Source organism: Dendrobates tinctorius, unplaced genomic scaffold (genome assembly GCF_039654945.1).
Source record: "Dendrobates tinctorius isolate UK_male_01 unplaced genomic scaffold, ASM3965494v1 ptg000073l, whole genome shotgun sequence".
Classification (NCBI taxonomy): domain Eukaryota; kingdom Metazoa; phylum Chordata; class Amphibia; order Anura; family Dendrobatidae; genus Dendrobates; species Dendrobates tinctorius.
The window spans coordinates 38,076,975-38,092,227 of NW_027361741.1; the positions used below are offsets into that span (position 1 = coordinate 38,076,975).

The 15,253-nt window shown below is 45.0% G+C and overlaps 1 protein-coding gene across 6 annotated transcripts in view; it reads left to right on the forward strand.

The window, feature by feature from the left end:
* The window catches only part of DEPDC5 (DEP domain containing 5, GATOR1 subcomplex subunit), a 196,914-nt gene that overhangs the window by 114,720 nt on the left and 66,941 nt on the right, over positions 1-15,253 (forward strand). For 3 of the 6 annotated variants that reach the window (XM_073582814.1, XM_073582813.1, XM_073582815.1), the window contains 5 exons: positions 11,761-11,858; positions 11,937-11,993; positions 12,953-13,136; positions 14,055-14,218; positions 14,304-14,421. In XM_073582814.1, the coding sequence (XP_073438915.1) occupies positions 11,761-11,858; positions 11,937-11,993; positions 12,953-13,136; positions 14,055-14,218; positions 14,304-14,421 (621 nt within the window). The remainder of the gene's footprint in view (positions 1-11,760; positions 11,859-11,936; positions 11,994-12,952; positions 13,137-14,054; positions 14,219-14,303; positions 14,422-15,253) is intronic. The other 3 variants (XM_073582816.1, XM_073582812.1, XM_073582811.1) reach the window with 2 other exon arrangements.

Consider the following 15,253-nt stretch of genomic DNA (forward strand, 5'->3'; position numbering starts at 1 on the left):
CGGTCGGCTGGCGATCGCAGGGGGTAGGGGAGGCGCATTAGGACGGAGGCGCATTATTTAAGCGAGGAAGAGCAGCATGGCGGGCGGTTCAGAATGGAGTCAGAACAGGAGCGATCGCTGTCTCTACCTCCATCACAGCCCTCCGGCCGCAAACATGGAAGCCGTTCAAGCAGTAGTCACCCCAGCCGTAGGTCGGGGGACTTCTCAAGATCCAGAGAGCACAGGTCACGTTCTCCGACGCAGCCTCTGAGTCCGGTACCCTTGATTACGGGTGGTGAGTGATCTTCGTGAATGCTAGCAATATGTTAATAGGGGTTCCCTGTTGTATGTTTAACCCCGTAGGAAAAACCTAAAAAAGCGGGAAGTAAGAAGAATAATAGGGACTGTGCCATATGTAAAAGCCCCTTAGCAAGAGACTGGTAGAAAGACCTCTGTGCCAGTTGCATTCAGTGAACCATGGCAGAAGAAGCGCCAAGTTTCGCAGCTAATCTTATATCAGCCCTCAGATCAGAAATGGAGGGTTCAATTAAGACCTTGTTAAAAAATGGGAGAAAAGGTAGAAAGAAACCCCCTAGTTCTCCATCAAACTCCTCTTTGGCCTTGTCTCAGACCGAACAGCCATCCTCCTCAGATTCCTCAGACCGTGACACGGGGGGTAAGCCATGTTTCCCGGTAGAAGACCCGGATGCTCTCCTGAAGGGCATTAGAACAACAATGGGCCTACAGGAAGAAAAAGCGGCTAAATCATGTGTGGGGGACTACAAGAGAGGAAAAAACAGACCTTTCCAGTTAATGAAAAGGTCCAAGCACTTATTGAGAGAGAATGGAGGAAACCCGAGAGATCAGGAGCTCTTCCCTCCTCCTCTAAGAGGCGATACCCATTTGAGCACAAGGATGCAGAAATATGGGACAAAGTCCCAAAGATTGATGCAGCGGTGTCCAAGTCTTCCAAAAAATTGGCCCTGCCCTTGGAAGATTCAGGGGTTCTTAGGGACCCACTAGACAAAAAAAGCAGATTCCTATTTAAGGCACGCATGGGAATCAACAGCAGGAGGATTGAAACCGGCAATAGCGGGCACCTGCACGGCGCGTTCTCTAATGATTTGGCTGCAGCAGTTAGAAGAGAGACTAGCGTCAAAAGTCCCAAGAGAAAAGATATTGGCAGATATGTATCTTCTGCATGGGGCAGCAGCTTTTTTGGTAGACACCTCGGCGGACTCCATGAGGTTGACAGCTAGGACTGCAGGGCTATCAAATGCCGCCAGACGTGCGTTGTGACTTAAAGGCTGTCCAGGTGACCTGCAGTCTAAGGCTAAACTGTGCTCGCTCCCCTGCGATGGTCGTTTTTTATTCGGGAAAAACTTAGATGATATCCTGGAGAAGGCGAGCGATAGGAAGAAAGGCTTCCCCAGATTCCTGACAGATCAGAGAAGGCCGCCCTTTCGGAGAGGAATATTCAATAGGGGTCGTCCTCCGGCCGATAGAAGAAGATGGGAAGATAAGAGAAAAAAGGAGTTTGTTTGGTGGAGGCACCTCCACTTCAAAAAACAATCTCCACAATGATGCCGGCATTCCGGTAGGGGGGAGATTGGCACTCTTTTCTTTTCTCTTCCAATACTTGGATCCTATGCATCTTAAGAGAAGGCCTGAAGATTCCCTTTTTTCGCCAGCCAAAAGCCGCGTTTGTCATTACCCCCATCAGGAAGGCGATCGAAGAACAGTTGGCCTTAGAATCAGAGATCCTGAGCCTAGTAGACAAGCAGGTCCTTTCCGAAGTCCCAAACTTAAAGGAGGGAATGGGGTTCTATTGCCCCCTTTTTCTGATAAAAAAAACCAGATCAATTGTTCAGGACAATCATAAACCTCAGAGGCCTCAATCGGTGGATAAAGAATCAGACCTTCAAGATGGAATCGGTGGCTACGCCCATGAAACTGCTATATCAAGATTGTTTTATGGCCGTAGTCTATTTAAAGGATGCATATTATCACATCACTATCCATCCAGGTTACCAAAAATACTTGAGTGGCTCTCTATATTCAGGGCGTGCTCAGACATTTCCAATTCAGGGCTCTTCCATTTGGTATATCTATAGCCCCGAGGGTTTTTACCAAGATGATAGTGGAGATGACCTCTTTCCTCCGAATTCACAATCCGGTCATAATACCCTATTTGGACGATTTCCTTATAGTGGGAGCTGAGAAGACCACTGTACGGAACAGTTGAGCTGGGTGACCGACACCTTACTGGAATTAGGATGGATAGTAAATTTCAAAAAGCCAGCCCCTAAGAAAACAGACCTTCTTGGGATTTATCCGGGATTCAGAACAGCAAGCTTGTCTACTACCGGACGCCAAAATAGAAAAGGTACAAAACGTGACTTTGGCTGCCCGAGACTAATCTCACATGACATTAAGAAATGCGGTGTCTCTACTAGGTACCCTGTATTCTGGCGGTCAGGTGGGCTCATTTTCATACCCGACAGCTTCAGGGGGAGATACTGTCAGCACAAAGATCGCTGAGAGGGCGTTTAGAAGGATGACTGGAGCTTTCTTTAAAGGCCAGAGACTCTTTCAACTGGTGGTTGGACAGGACAAACTTGGCTTTGGGAATGCCATGGGACAGACAGACGACCGACGTAATACTGACAGATGCAAGCTCCTCGGGGTGGGGGGCAGACTTAAGGGGTCACGTAGCCCAGGGTTCCTGGAGGCCTCAAGAAATGGGTGCATCTTCCAACATGAGAGAACTGTGGGCAGTAAACAGAGCCCGGAGTCACTTCATTCCCCTACTCATGGGTCGCAATGTCCGGGTCATGTCGGACAACAAAGTAACGGTGGCGTACATCAACTACCGGGGGGGACAAGATCACACTCCCTAATGAAAGCAGCGGGTGACGTTTTTTGCAGAGCGGAACAACACTAACACTCCCTAACAGCCTTGCACATAAAGGGGGCAGAAAACATAGAAGCCGATTTCCTGAGCCGCAATACTCTGAGGCAAGGAGAATGGGCTCTAAATCGGTCCGTTTTTCAAAAAATAACACCGCTTTGGGGAGAGCCGGTGATGGACCTCTTTGCCAACAAGAACAGCAGGCAAATAGAGAGGTTTTGCTCACTAAACCCAAGGGAAAAACCATGGGCAGTGGACTCGTTACAGATTCCGTGGGACTTCAGGCTAGCCTATGCGTTCTCCCCCAGTGGCCCTGATCCCAACAGTAGTCAGGATCACCCTGGCTTGATCGTTCCTGAACTTCCTAATAGCCCCAATTTGGCCAAAAAGGCCCTGGTTCGCTCTGCTATGAATGATGTCCCTCTCCGATCCATGGGTTCTGCCAGAAATCCCGGACCTACTAGTTCAAGGTCCAATACTCCACGCTCAGGTCAAAGGTTTCCATCTGACGGCGTGGAATTTGAAAGGTCGCTTCTAATGGATAGAGGATTCTCTCCTGGTTTGGTGGCCACCCTACTAAAGAGTAGGAAACCGGTGACAACCAATATCTACGGCAGAACATGGAATAAGTTCCTGCAATTCCTAGGTAAGCCGCTAGAACAAGAACCCCCGATTAGTGCCATCTTGGAGTTTTTACAGTCAAGATTGGAGCTGGGGTTAGCTGTAAACACACTTAAAGTTCAGGTATCTGCACTAGGGGCACTCTATAACTGCAACCTGGCAGCAAATAGATGGGTAGCCAGATTTATCAAATCCTGCCACAGGTCTAGGCCTATCCCAATACCGAGAATAGCCCTGTGGGATTTAAACCTGGTACTAGAGGCTCTTACAAAAGAACCATGTGAGCCTATACAACAACTACCCATAATATATCTTACCCTAAAAACGATAATTTTAGTGGCCCTTACACGGCCCGTAGAGTAAGCGACTTGCAGGCTCTCTCAGTAAATCCACCCTATACACAAGTTTTTCAGGATAGGGTGATATTAAGAACAGACCCCGCTTATCTGCCTAAGGTAGCATCAGATTTCCATCGAGGTCAGGAAATTATTCTTCCATCCTTTTTGCGAGAATCCAAAGAACCCAGGGGAGGAAAAATTCCATAGTTTGGACGTTAAGAGAGCCCTGCTAGAATACAGATCTGTCACCAGCCAGTGGAGGAGGTCCCAGTCCCTATTCGTAGCCTTCCAGGGTGCCAGGAAAGCCTATGGTTAGAGTTGAGCGACTTTGGTCGGATCGGGTTTCATGAAACAAAATTTGTTTCAGATGAAACTGGTCCGACTAGGGCAAAAAAAGTCGGAGTTTCATCCGAAACCCGACCCCAATGCAAGTCAATGGGGAATAAAAGTCGGCATTGAGTGGATGAATGTCATCCGCTCAATGCCGACTTTTATTTTCCATTGACTTGCATTGGGGTCGGGTTCCAGACGAAACTCCGATTTTTTTTTTTTTTTTTTTTTTTTTCTTTCTCCCTAGTCGGACCAGTTTCATCTGAAACAAATTTTGTTTCATGAAACCCGATCCGACCAAAGTCGCTCAACTCTAGCTATGGGGTTTCAAAAGGGACTATTGCCAGATGGATTAGGGAGGCCATTAGTGTAGCCTACTCAGCTCCTGATGGCATCAAGGCGACCTCCTGGGCTGAAAAGGCAGAGGTATCGATTGAACAGACTTGTAAGGCCGCTACCTGGGCCTCACCTTCAACCTTCTTTAAGCACTATAGATTGGATCTATCCTCCTCTGCTGACTTAACCTTTGGTAGAAAGGTGCTGCAAGTGGTGGTCCCTCCCTAAGGTGGTTCGAAGTCTCCAAAAAGCTCTCTCAGGTGTGCTGTCATGGGTGAAGGGAAAACCACCATGGTTACTTACCGGTAGCCGGTTTTTCCAGAACCCATGACAGCACCCGTATATTCCCCCCCCTCCTTTTTTCACTGTATGGGTGTGCACGTTAGTAGGGTGTATTTGTGTGATGTGGTGTTGGATTAACATGTAACTAACCGGGAAGTCCTCTCAATGCTCTGTAACCAACTGAAGCGGGGGAGAGGTGCTGTCCCTTATATCTCAGTAGGTTCCTGTCCTGGCGGGGCGGATCCCTCTCTCAGGTGTGCTGTCATGGGTTCTGGAAAAACCGGCTACCGGTAAGTAACCATGGTGGTTTTGCTATGGAAGCTGAAGACAGCATGCTGTAGGGGTTAAAACACAGATTTCAGCAATGCCTATCTTATCAAACTGTCCAGCTGTTTAGATGGATTAATATTTTTTTTTTTTTTTTTTTCTTAAGCACCAACAGCTTATTGCTTGGACAAGAGCAGCTCATGCCCGGATTTGCCACCTTCTGTGATCAGGAGCTCACTGTCTATAGGCATTGTATAAACAAAGTCTGGGGTGGGCAGGGTTAGCTTTCTCAGCTGGGCTGATTTGCTAAATCTAAAGTATCTTATCAAAATGGCTTCACCAAATAAACTAAGTGATACCTTTTTGTATTCAGGATCTCTTTTCCTTCCTCATACTTCTATTAGGTGAGGTTGCAAAAACCTGCTGACAAATTCCCTTTAAAGGTAGTTGTGGATGAAGTATCTACGTCAAAAGCATTCAATTTCACAGTTTGGACCATATGTAGTCATGCCATTCAGGTTTTGGCTCTCTATTTGGATCTCTTTCAGGAATTTAAGGCATCGATTTAATCTATTATAATCAGAGTTTAAAGTTTAAGTTCCAAAAAAAATGTGTATTGTAGTATAACTGGATCCGGAGCTCAATTAGATTTCCTAGAAACTGGATTATGATGCCTTCACATCAACTTAATATTTAATTTATCTCACTGGTGTATGTCAAAACGCTGAGCTTTCCCCACATTTACCATCTGGTATATTTTTGGTGTGATCTGTTTCATTGAGCTCCCCTTGCAGTAAAAATTTTGTTTGGATGCCAAACCTGCTGAGCCAGGAAAAAAAATAAAGGGGTTTTCTGTAGGATATGTTAGTTTTATAGAACTGTAAAACTTATGTAATATCCCTATTCTAAATGCTGGACATTACAACTCCTTTAACATTTCTTCACCTCTTACCTATCTATTCACTTTTTTTTTCTCAACCTAGTTCTTAACTTATAAAATGTAAGCTTGAGTAATGGTCATTTAATTTTTATTTCATAAATCGATATTACACATGAAAACAAGCAACTTTGTAATCGGCTTACTGGATTGATCTTTCACTTTTATGGGTTAAAATCTATGTTCAGTGAAGACAGCTCCTCACATTATTGAGGTAGATAAGATAGTACTTTTTAAATTAATATTCTGAGGGGTGGAGCTAAAGGTAGACACAGACGTTCTTCTACAAGTTCCATAAAACTCTAATAACAGCAGCTGTAATCTCCTATGTCTATTAATGGTAAAGTCTGTATTCACTGAATAAGAGTATTTTTTTACGTACCGTAAAATCCCATTCTCATAGGCCTCATTGTGGGACACAGGAAATCATGGGTGTATGCTGCTACCATCAGAAGGCTGACATGAAAAATTTCATCCTCAGGAGGCTACACCAGTTTACTGGCAGCTGAGCTATTCCAACAACAAATACACACCCGCCCAACAGGACAATATGAACAAAAGTGTGGGTGTCACACAATGAAGGCTACAAGTAAGGGACGTTACGTGAAGTCCGAAACTCGTCATTTTTTGGTCGCTTCATTGAAGGGTCAGGAAAAAAATCGGACATGCGAAAACAGTCCCAAGGTTCGGAATATGTATAATTGTGTAGGGCAAATCCCTCAGGCGGTAACCAGAGTGGCTGCTGCTTTACCACCTTTCTGTCCAGATTTACATCAGATGAGGAAAAAGTGTTAGGGCCTAGTCACACACAGTGACTCACCAGCGATCCTGACAACGATATAAACTTGTCAGGCAGCTTCACCAGCGATCGGCACGAGCGACGACAAGCGCTTGCGTCGCTGTGTACCTTAGATACCAGCGCGCTGGTGCAGGGAGCTGGTAACCAAGGTAAACATCGGGTTTCTAAGCGCCGAGCGGCACTTAGAAACTCGCTGTTTACCTTGGTTACCAGCTCCCTGCACCAGCGTGCTGGTATCTAAGGTACACAGAGGGTTTCTAAGCGCCGCGTGGCGCTTACAAACCCGCTGTTTACCTTGGATACGAGCTGGGAGCTCGCTGATCGCTGCACTCCCGCCTGCCACATGCAGTGATGCGTGCTGGACAGCGGGAGACCAACGATCCAAAAAAAAAAAGTCCAGGGCATTCCAGCACGATTAGCGATACCCGGCAGGGGGGCCAGTCGCTGACACCTGTCACACACAGCGATCTCGCTGGTGAGGTCGCTGTTGCGTCACAAAACTTGTGGCTCAGCAGCGATCTCGCTAGCAAGATCGCTCTGTGTGACGGGGGCTTTAACCTTTTAGAATTTTGAGAAGGTATCAACAGAAGTCCAATTAGCAGCCTTTACAAAGCTGCAAGGTCGATGCCTGTAGGTAAACAGCCAGGAAGCCTCCACTACCCAAGTGGAATGAGCCTCGACCCTTGGTGGGGGGCGGTTTGTTCTTACCCTTATAAGCTTCTGTAATGGGAGACCGAATCCAGCTAGCAGTGGTCGCCTTAGAGGCAGTGAGAACTCTGCAAGGTCCTTCTGGAATGACAAACCTGCTGTGAATGTCTAAAGGAGTCTGTCTCCAACAGATGGTGGCACATAGCTCTGACCACATCCAAACTGTAATGATTTCTCCAATTGAATTAGAAGTAGAAGGGCAGTGATAGCTGTACAATCTCCTTGTTAAAGTGGAAGGAAGAAACCACCTTCACAATGAACAAAGGTACTGGATGCAAAACCACTTTGTCATGATGAAAGGAGAGTGGCAAAATAAAGCCGTGAGTTCAGATAGTTGCCTGATGGAAGTTATAGCAATTACGAACACCACCTTCCAGGAAAGCAAGAGCTATAAAATGTTGTGGCTAGGTTAAAAGGGAGGACAATATAATGCATTAAGCACCATGTTAAGATCCCTGGGACCTGAGGAAGGCTGGTAATGAGGGATGGGGGGCAAAGTGAGCCACACCCTGAAAAAAAGTCCTGATTTGAGGTTTAGAAATCAGATCTTTCTGGAAGACCATAGACCAGACCAAAAGCCTGGCTCTTTACGAGCGGAGAGCCAAGTGCAGAAATGTGAAAAGGGAAGGAAGGGATTTGCAATAGTGAAAGCCTTCCAGGTACAATGGTAGATAGGAGACTAGGATTGCTTCTGTGCCTTGATCGTGATCTGAACAACTTGATAAGAAAAACCTAATCATTTTAGAACTGCAGCTTCAACAGCCATAGCGTTAAATTGAGCAACCTAGAATTCAGGTGGAAAAGAGTACCTTGGGAGAGGTCTGGTCAATCCATAAGTCTCCACAGAATGTCTGCAAGTAGGTTGACCTCTTATCATGATCTTCTGGGTCAGTCTGGGGCCGCGAGGATGGAAGATTCCTTCAGACTGAATCTTCTTGAGCAAGTTGGGTAGCAGATGTAGAAGCAGGAACAGATAACTGGTAAAATTGAAACTGAAGAATCTACAGAGCATTGGGCGCAATCACTAGAGGGTCATGCTCTCTGGACATGAAGCAGGCAACCTTTTGATCGGGTCTGGATTCCATCAGGTTGATTTCTGGCGTACCTCACTGCACGCAGATATGATCAAAAACTGTAGGTGCGCAGACCATTTTCCCATAGTTAATCCTTCGCAACCTAGACTACCACAGCCAAGTTGTCTTCTATAAGGGTGTGGATTGCTACGATTGCCAGAATTTTATTCAACACAGTCAAGAATCTGAGACCTCTGCCATTGCTTGTCGACTCCAGGTCTTTCCTTGATGGTTGATCTAAGCAATGGATTGGGAGAGTCGACAGTTTGTCCTACCAATGTAAAAGTGGGAGGTGAATTGCTCTGTTTTCCAGGAAGTTGATGGGAAGAAGGGCTTTGTGACTCTTCCACCGACCCTATACTGTAAACTTCCTTAAGACTGCTCCCAAGCTGAGAACACTAGCGCCCGTTACCACAAACTGCCAATGAATAGTAAGGCAGGAACAACTGAGAAGTATGAGGGCAGAGTCCCAAACCAAATCTGAGACTGTCTGACCCAAGGAGGAAGAAGAATTGAGTGATCCAGAGAGAAGACAGATTGGACCCAATGGCACAGCAGAGGCCTGTTGTGGAACTGAGTAAATGGGATTGCCTTGATGACTGCCATCTTATCTAGAATGCAAAAGCGGAGAGGAAGGGGAAATGGGTGACTCAGATTGGTATGCCAGTTTACAAAGGGGATATCTTGTCCTCTGGAAGGAAAACTTTCACATGAAAAGTATTGAAAAGCATTGCAAGGAAGATGCACTGAGCTGGGATCAGACACTACTTTGACAATCCATCCGAAGCAAGATAGCATGTCCAGTGTGAGCTGCAGACTCTTCAAGAGAAGCGGAACAGTGGTGTTTCTCCGCATATGCAATCTGAGCTACGAGGTCTACTAGCTCAGATGATCACTACCTGGATCTGATGCTTTGACGCAGGTGTTTTGCCCAGGTTATGACTGCCTTGGCAATCTAGGTAGTTGTGAAGGCAGGACACAGGGCCAGTCCTGCAACTTCAAATGCGGACATGTTCAAGGATTTCACTTGTTGGTCTGTGGGGTCCTTTAGTGATGCTGCATCAGAGAGTAGGAGGATCCTGTTTCTCTATAGTTTGAAAACTGGAGGGTCCACTGATGATGAGGATCAGGTAGCATCAAGATCTGCAGGGAAAAAAAACACAATTTCCATATGTTTGTCTATGGAAATGCTGTTTGGGCCCACTCTTTGCCCAGTATAATACTGAACTCGGGAGTGATCAGAAAAGCATTTGATGGATCTTACCATCCTAAAGGATTCATAGTATGCAGAGATTGTGGTATCCCTGATCTGAATCCAGATAGGTGTCTGAATCATATTTGTGATCCGATACCGGAGGTGAATGAGCCTCTGGGGTGGAAGAGCGTGATGCTGATTGTGGTCGTAAAGAGAGACTGAGATGAAGAACTCAGTCTAGGCCGCTTGGACCCCTGACAAACTCTGTGATGCTGATGCGTAAGCCAGAAACAGAAAACCAGGAATAAGTGCCAAGAAAGATGGGCCAGGAGCTAGAGCAACACAGCGGAATGCAGTGAGCAGATCCACTTACCTGTTCTGAAGAGTTTTGCTCCATCCATGGTTCGTATCTGGAGGACATGATTTACGTCTCTTTGCTCCATGCAACACACCTGGCTCTGGGGGGTGAGGTGGGCAATAAACTAAGGGCAAGGACCGTATGTACCAGTACCTGACCGCTGACAGTGTTGGGAGAAGAAAAGGTCCTGTCATCGAGACTAGTGAGAATATAGTCTGACGCCTGACAGAACTGTGTTCTCCATTTTTTTGTGTCTGTAAAACAGAGTGGCCCATCCCCCTTATTACTCTATCTGAGGAGACCAGAGAAGATTGGCGAAAATAAAAAAATATACTATTGGCAGAAACCAGTCTGGAGACTCTAGATCTGTGTCCTGCCCTTTAAGTGACACTTAATTTGACTTGGTTCCCAATAGGCAGATGTAGCCTGCTGAAAAGCTGACTTTTTATTTTTAAGGTTGTAATTCTTAGCATCAGCATCCTTGTGGTATAGTTTTGTGCGTCTCCTAATGGATCACCCGTGAAACAAATTTTAATTGAGAAATGAGAATTTTGAGAATGAAAGATCAGTCCTGGCAAAGTAAGTGCATTTCCCCAAGTCATTTTACAAAGTGTCTTATTTTCATGCGTACTTATGATTTATGAAAAAAACATTAAATGAGAGTTACTTCTTAAATGTGGACTGTGTAATGCAATCTTGAAAACCAGAAGACCACATAGGAATAAAAAGTCCATATTGATATTAAAAATATTCAAATTTTATTAAACATATATCATGTAAATAACAGTACATACATACAGTATATACACTTAAGGATCAGGTAGTGATGGCCAAGGTCACTTTATAAGAAATGTGCAAAGCACTACAGTGCTACAAAAGATCATGGACACTACTCTACCAGCAATGTCTGTTGCATATGCCTAAGAAAATACGCTGGAGTATTATGGATCATTTAAGCATAGTGCTTGCCCATGTTGTGTCAAACAGGACCCGAGACCGACACGCGTTTCGCTGCACTTTATCAAGGTGCGGTAAAGGTAATGCAATCTGTAGTATTCATTCATTTAATAAGCACATTAACATTCTATGTATGTCTTACAAACCCCTGTTCTGTCAAAGAACATAGATGGATCATAACAATCATTCAGACCACATTGTCCTATTTATTTGTATACTGTATACTAAAGAAGAACCTGTCATTGGGATTATGCGTATTGAACTAAAGGTATGGGCATAATGGTGCTGTCATATTGATTTATTAAATACCATCCGTGTAGAAATCTGCAACCTTGTTTGGATTAAATCATCATTGGAAGTTTTGGATTCCTAAACTCTTCATACATCGGGGCGAGACTGTGGGTAGAGTATTCGGCTCTGTCACGGATCCTCCGCTGCCTCTGGTGTTATCATCTTTCTCATTTAAATTTTGCACTGGTGTCATCCTCGCTACGGGTGATGCTTGCACAGATTGTTCTAGTGGTGGGCATCAGGAAAACTATGTCCCACTGATGGAGCGGCAGTGGGGTAAGTCAGGCAGAGTTTATTTTTTTTTTCAAGGTGCAGGTCTAAGGACTGAAAAAATCAGTTAGTTTGAAAACCCCTTTAATACCTGTCCGTTGCTTACAGACATGGAGGTCCTCGCACAGCATTGGACACCAGCTCCTGTGGAAGCACTGAGGATTTCTCTGGAAGGACAGTGACTGGGCAAAAGATCTATAATACAGGTGACAACAGAACCTAAATGGATACCAACAGTGTTCGTAACTTTTGGCATTTACTCTTTTCCTATTCTCTTATTACAGCTACTAACCTTAAAGAGGAGTCTCCTGACGAGAGCCTGCTCTGTGGTCACGAGCCTAGTGAGTGAGGAGGACATTTACCATATGACTGGAAGGATGTTTAATCACCTGTGTTCCCATGCCATAATGCCCATTAACGTTATTTGCTTCTGTATGCGCTGAGCTAATTACTGGTCCTATATGTAATGACAATTATTTTACAGTTCATCAGTTGAGTCTGATTATTTTGTGTCGTCTTAAGACGTGTCCAGTAGCAATTGATTTTGGTCAGAGCAATGCTCATCAGTGCCTTGGATTGCTGTGCATAAATGATTTCAGTGCTTCTGTGGAGTAGCTCTATATGAACATGACCTGTTCTCTTCTCAGGGTTGGAATGGTAACAACTGATGTAATCCTAGATCTGTACTAGTTGTGTCACAAGTTGTATTGTTCTAACCTGACTTTCTGTACTAAGCTTTCTTTGCACACGCCTGCTCACACTGCCTCTCTCCGCTTGCATGCTTCTTTCTGACTTTTTGCAGTCAGAAGTCCTATTTTTATGATGTTATTTCAGTGGCAGCACATGATTTTCCATTGGTGGTTTTAATCAAGCACCAAGTATTCCCAATGCATGATGGGTAGAGATGAAGCTGAAGCATGGCATTGTTAACTGGATCTCTCTTTCTCTTTTCCTTTTCTCCCCTGTCGGTCGTGGCTCTCCCCTCCAAATTCCTCCGGGTGAATTCGTTTTCTCACTGATTCATTCATATTCATTATTCTATAACACTATTTGCTTATGTACTTCTTTCCATTCCCCGTCACGTAAAACGTTTCCCTTTTTACTTGTATCAAAATTCCGTTTTTCCTTCTGTTTCACCCACCCTCTTTCACTTCATGTCCTATATTGTACTATCGGCACACTATTTCTTTTCATATACTTCCATATTTTGTTGCTCCCATCCTTTTTCTTTCACCACCTTATATCCCTTACACCCCCTTCATGTTCATCTTTCCACATTCACAATACGATCTCTGGGCAGTTTTGATGCTGTCTGCTCCCCCCATAGTGCCTGGCTTCTGCTGCACAGTTGGGGTGGATTGGAAGTCCCTTACTACCCCAGCCTGCTTACCACTCACCACAGACTACTTCCCGGACAGGCAGAGCCTACAGAATGATTATACAGAAGGCTGCTATGACTTGCTGCCAGAGGCTGATTTGGACAGGTGAGAATCCAAGGCATAGAGGGTCTTCTAATTTAAAGGGGTTGTCTAGTTAGAAAAAGTATATCTTGCAATGTGCTTAAAATAGTAAGGTATACAACTTACCCACACACATCAGTCATCAAAGAAGTTGCTGATCTACAGATATCTGCTCTTGTTTCAGGTTCTGGCATTTCCACTTGTGACTTGTGCTAGACACAGGACAGCATTTCTGGTGTTGATACATCATTAGTGCTGTGCTTCAAGGAGTCTATCTCACTGGTTATTTTAGTACCCATTTCCCTTCTTTGTTTATGCATCAGCGATACTAATAAGTCGGCTGACTTAGTGACTGAAATTAGCCAGTAATCCAGCCCCCTTCACACAGAACACTAATGCTTTCCTGTATTAATCACAACCCAGAAGAGGGCTTTCCACTACTGGACAATCCCTTATTCATGAGCCCAGTGAGATGAGAAGAATAAATATACTTACCTCCCACGCTGCAGACTTCTCCATAGACAGCGGTGTGTTCTCTGCTTGGTCTGTTGGTATCGCCATCTAGTGGGGGAGTCGCAGGACCGCTGCAGCCAATCAGTGTTCAGACACACTGTAACACTGCAGCTAATAAGCAGCTGATGATTGGCTGCAGTGCTCACATGACTCCCCCATCAAATGTTGACACGAGCAAACCAGCAGGGTGCACAACACTGATGATTGAGGAGCGGCAGAAGATGAATATCATGTTGTACCATTGTAAACAACCCCTTTTAGTACATTTCAGAACTTTTTCATTTTTTTTAAACTGTACAACCCCCAATTACGTTAATTTTGTTCAACTACACAGTAATGTTTGGATTTTTGGACACTTAAACTGGTGCCACTTTTGTCAATAGCATAAAATACAGTAAAAAGTTAACATTTAATTAATTTCATGTTCAGTAGACGTGATGAAGAAGGTACTCAAATGACAGCACACCAGGTGTTTGAAGAATTCATATGCCAACGGCTCATGCAAGGTTACCAAATCATTGTTCAGCCAAAGCAAACAAAACCTACTTCCACTGCTCAACCCCCACTCAGCAGCAGCCCACTCTATAGACGAGGTACGGACACTTTTTATTTGTATCTGCTGCACATTGTCTTTAGACACAAGAAGCCCAGTTTTATTTTTTGTTTGGTCTTTGCCAGGCTTGGTGTCACGAAACCGCCCAGAAGAAGATAATCAGTACTGGCTTAGTATGGGACGGACGTTTCATAAGGTGACATTCAAAGATAAGATAATCACAGTTACAAGATATCTACCAAAGTAAGAAATTAAATTATGTTCTTCATTTTTTTAATATTATTATTTGTACATGCAGTTGTCTGAAGTGTTGCATTGCTCTGAGCTACCACAAGTTGGCTAACATGAGTGATAAAATTTTAGTAAATAACTATCTACTTTAGTATTGTAAGACCATCAAAGTTCCAAGATAACCCAAGTCTGGTGGCTATCTTCCATAACTACAGTCTAGATCAGGGGTCTCAAACACGCGGCCCGGGGGCCGCATGCGGCCCCTGAGGAAGACATCTGCGGCCCGTGGTGCCCCACATGTCTCATACTTGAGAGGAGTGCGCTGCTCCGTTGTGACTAGACTCGAACAACCTCTTCACAACAAAAACATCCAATCTCGTGACGCCTCCGTTCCATGTGACTGATCACATGACCGTCATCACTGCAGGTCCTGTGGGAGCAGTTTGCAGCGCGTGAGAGAGGACTCGGGTACATGTTATACAGCGCTGTGTGCTGGCGCCGGCTGTGGACTGCTCCTTGTTATACAGCGGGGGCGACTATAAAGGGGTTAATAACTGTGCGCTTGTGTTACCAGCTCTGCACTGTGTCACGTGTGCTGCTCCTGCAGAGCTGTGCTGCCACTCACTGTCGGGATTAGTGACTGGGTGTAAAGTTCTGGCTGTGGACTAAGCAGGAGCAAATCAGCCTCTCATCACAGCAGGCCCACTGCAGGGGTTGTCACACCGCTCTATAGGCGACCACTGTTTGATCAGTGGGGTCTGTCAGCATTGTGTATGTGTGTGCTGTGGTCATAAAGGTGCACAGCCCCCATACCTGTGCTGTAAATGCCCCTACATACAGGTAC